Source organism: Jatropha curcas, chromosome 6 (assembly GCF_041381405.1).
Source record: "Jatropha curcas cultivar XTBG-Jc1 chromosome 6, XTBG_Jcur_1.0, whole genome shotgun sequence".
Classification (NCBI taxonomy): domain Eukaryota; kingdom Viridiplantae; phylum Streptophyta; class Magnoliopsida; order Malpighiales; family Euphorbiaceae; genus Jatropha; species Jatropha curcas.
This window is the reverse complement of record NC_143156.1, coordinates 2,633,474-2,636,300: the sequence shown is the minus strand read 5'-3', so window position 1 is coordinate 2,636,300 and position 2,827 is coordinate 2,633,474. Positions and strand designations below refer to the sequence as shown.

The 2,827-nt window shown below is 30.6% G+C and overlaps 1 protein-coding gene across 1 annotated transcript; it reads left to right on the top strand.

The window, feature by feature from the left end:
* The first annotated feature begins 538 nt into the window (after positions 1 to 538).
* Positions 539 to 2,353, top strand: LOC105629634 (serine/threonine-protein kinase-like protein At5g23170). Its single transcript, XM_012211248.4, has one exon. It carries the CDS (start codon positions 823 to 825, stop codon positions 1,879 to 1,881), a length of 1,059 nt encoding a protein of 352 aa, XP_012066638.1. The 5' UTR covers positions 539 to 822; the 3' UTR covers positions 1,882 to 2,353.
* Positions 2,354 to 2,827: the final 474 nt, after the last annotated feature.

Below are 2,827 nucleotides of genomic sequence, written 5' to 3'. Positions count from 1 at the left end.
AAAATTCATAATTGAATCCCTTCAAACATAATCCACTTGATTTACCTTTTTTTTGTTATCACTTCTTTTAGAAAGTTTTGACAAGAAAAGGCATATGTTTTTATTTTAATTGATGAATTTTTTTTATTAATATTTTCCTAAAATGATTTTTAAAAAATAGAAATTATGGATATTTTTGTGATGAATCAAATTATCATTCTTAAGGATGGATTTTTTTATTATTTATATAAACATAATTATTTTCCTTGAATATAAATGAATTTTATTGAGTGTTAATTTTCTTTATACATTAAAATGAACTAAACACATAAAAAAAAAAAACATAATCAACCATATATTCGGTACCAAAAATAAATATAATTAAGCAATAAGTATAATTAATTAATGGAAAATGACTTTTTAAAAAAAAAAAAAAAAAGAGGGGAAGAAAAGAAAAAGTGGTGGAGGACCCAACAACCAGCTCAGTCTTATCCCTCGTCAGAGGGCTTTCCTTTTAACTAGGACACAATCTTTTTTCTTTTCTCCAACTATTTCATTCCCAATCCATCACCTTTTCCTTTCTTCAATAATTTTCCCATTATCATTTTCTCCTTTTCATGCCACCCAAACAAAGCCCCTTTATTCTCTGCCCCTTCTACACATTGTCAGAGCTTTTTATTTTCCTTTATCACGTTTCATTTCAATCCCAACAAGGAAAGAAGAGCTCACTTTCCCTCCAAACAAACAGCCATTCCCATCCAACCAATAATCAACTCTCTCTTTCCTTTTCTTTCTACCCAAACAACAACAACAAGAAAATAACAGGAAACAAGAAACAGGAAAATGGCAGAGTTTGAGTATCAAGAACTTCTAAAAGCAACTGAAGGGTTCTCTCCATCAAGTCTCATTGGTAAAGGAAGCCATGGATCAATCTACAAAGGTATATTCCAAGAAAAAGAGATTCTTGCAATCAAGAAACCATCTTTCGGTCTTGATCATGACAACTCCAAGAAACTCGAGAATGAAATTTCTGTATTATCATCACTTCAAGAAGCCAAAAGTCCATATATAATCAACTTTCTTGGAACGAGTCATGACTCGGAAAAGCAAAGCAAGATTCTAATTATGGAGTTCATGCCTAATGGTTCTCTTCATGACTTATTGCACGTAGCAAAAACACCACTTTCTTGGTCTAAACGAGTTGAGATCGCTCTCCAACTCGCCAGGGCAATTCAAATCCTTCATGAAGGCAAGCCTTTGATTATTCATAGAGATATTAAGTCTGCTAATGTTTTGTTTGACTCAAATTTTAATGCTAAGCTAGCAGATTATGGACTAGCAGTGTCATCAACCCGAGTCGATCCGCCGAGTCAACCTGCTGGCACAATAGGGTACATGGACCCTTGTTATACTATTCCAAGCAAATTAAGCCCTAAAAATGATGTTTACAGTTATGGGGTAGTTTTATTAGAGTTAATAAGTAGTAGAAGAGCTATTGATGTCAATAGAACACCAGCTTCAATAGTAGAATGGGCGATTCCACTGATAGAAACGCAAAAAAATACAATCTTGGAAGAAATTTGTGACCCAAGAATTGGGTTGCCACCAATTTTCTTGGAAGGCATTATTAAGCATTTATTGTATGTGGGTGCACGTTGTGTGTCTTATAAAGAAGAAAATCGCCCGTCAATGGCCGATATTGTTACAGGTATAGATAGCGGGTTTGGATTGGTCGACAGAGTAAAAGTTGTATCATCACATTTACCTAGTTGGAGTAGTGTTATAAGGAGTTTTATTGTCACGAGAAGGCAAAAAAAATTGGGTAAAAAAGGAGATTATAGTGATATTTCAAAAGGGAAATTTTTATTAAGGGAGATTCTGGCTGATATTACACTCAAATGATGAAGATGATGATGATGATGGTTATTATCGGTTTTGAGACACCAAATGTATAGATTTATCTCTAAAATTTAATCGATTTATTTTATAATATCCTTAAATTTGTGTGAGATCTATCGTGTGAAAGGTGGAGAAATAAAAATTCAAATATAATCATTACTGAAATGTAAAAATATAGGGTTACGATAGATTCTCCGTAAATTTGAGAGTATTGTAAGACAAATTGTATAAATTTTAAGTACAAATTTATGCATCAGGTGTTTTTGAGACGAGAAATTGACTCGGTCAAAGTTTTTAATTAATAATTTGAAGGTGCAGGGCATGTATCCAAACACAAGATACCCAAAAGTTGGTGGGAGACGTTCTGTCATTCTATTGTGGTGTTACAGCTATGCTTTCTTTCTCTGTTTTTGCTTTTTATAGGATATTAATTAATTAATTAATTATATTTGAATTTTTGTTTCTCCATCTTTCACATTTTTTTGTGTATTTATTTCAATATTTCTGTTAGTTAATATTACTTTTTTTTTTTTGAATTTGAATATAGGGTTTTGAAGTTTTGGAAATGTTCATTGACTTGTTCTCTATTATATATATAAAAAAAAAAAAGAAATGTCGATGAACTTGTAGATATTATTTAAATAGGTTATGTAGTCTATTTTCTAGATGAGTTTAATTACTAATTTTTAGGATTTAGTGGATTTGGTGAGAATTCTATTATGATGGACTTGGACATGTTAAAAATTGGGAAATTATTTATACCTAATAAATTTAATAATCATAATTGACATTTTTAATGATGTAAAAGTATTTTTATTGAAAAAAGTGGAAAAAAATAATAAAAAGTGATTTTTTTTAAAAAAAAATCAAGTATTAACTGTATATATAAGAAATGAATTTACATCAGATTAGCTAGTTCATCGTTACTCAGAACGATTTGGTTAGTTTT

What these genes read in the sequence shown, in the direction of transcription:
- LOC105629634 (XM_012211248.4), top strand. Translation starts at nt 823, where the DNA reads ATGGCAGAGTTTGAGTATCAAGAACTTCTAAAAGCAACTGAAGGGTTC.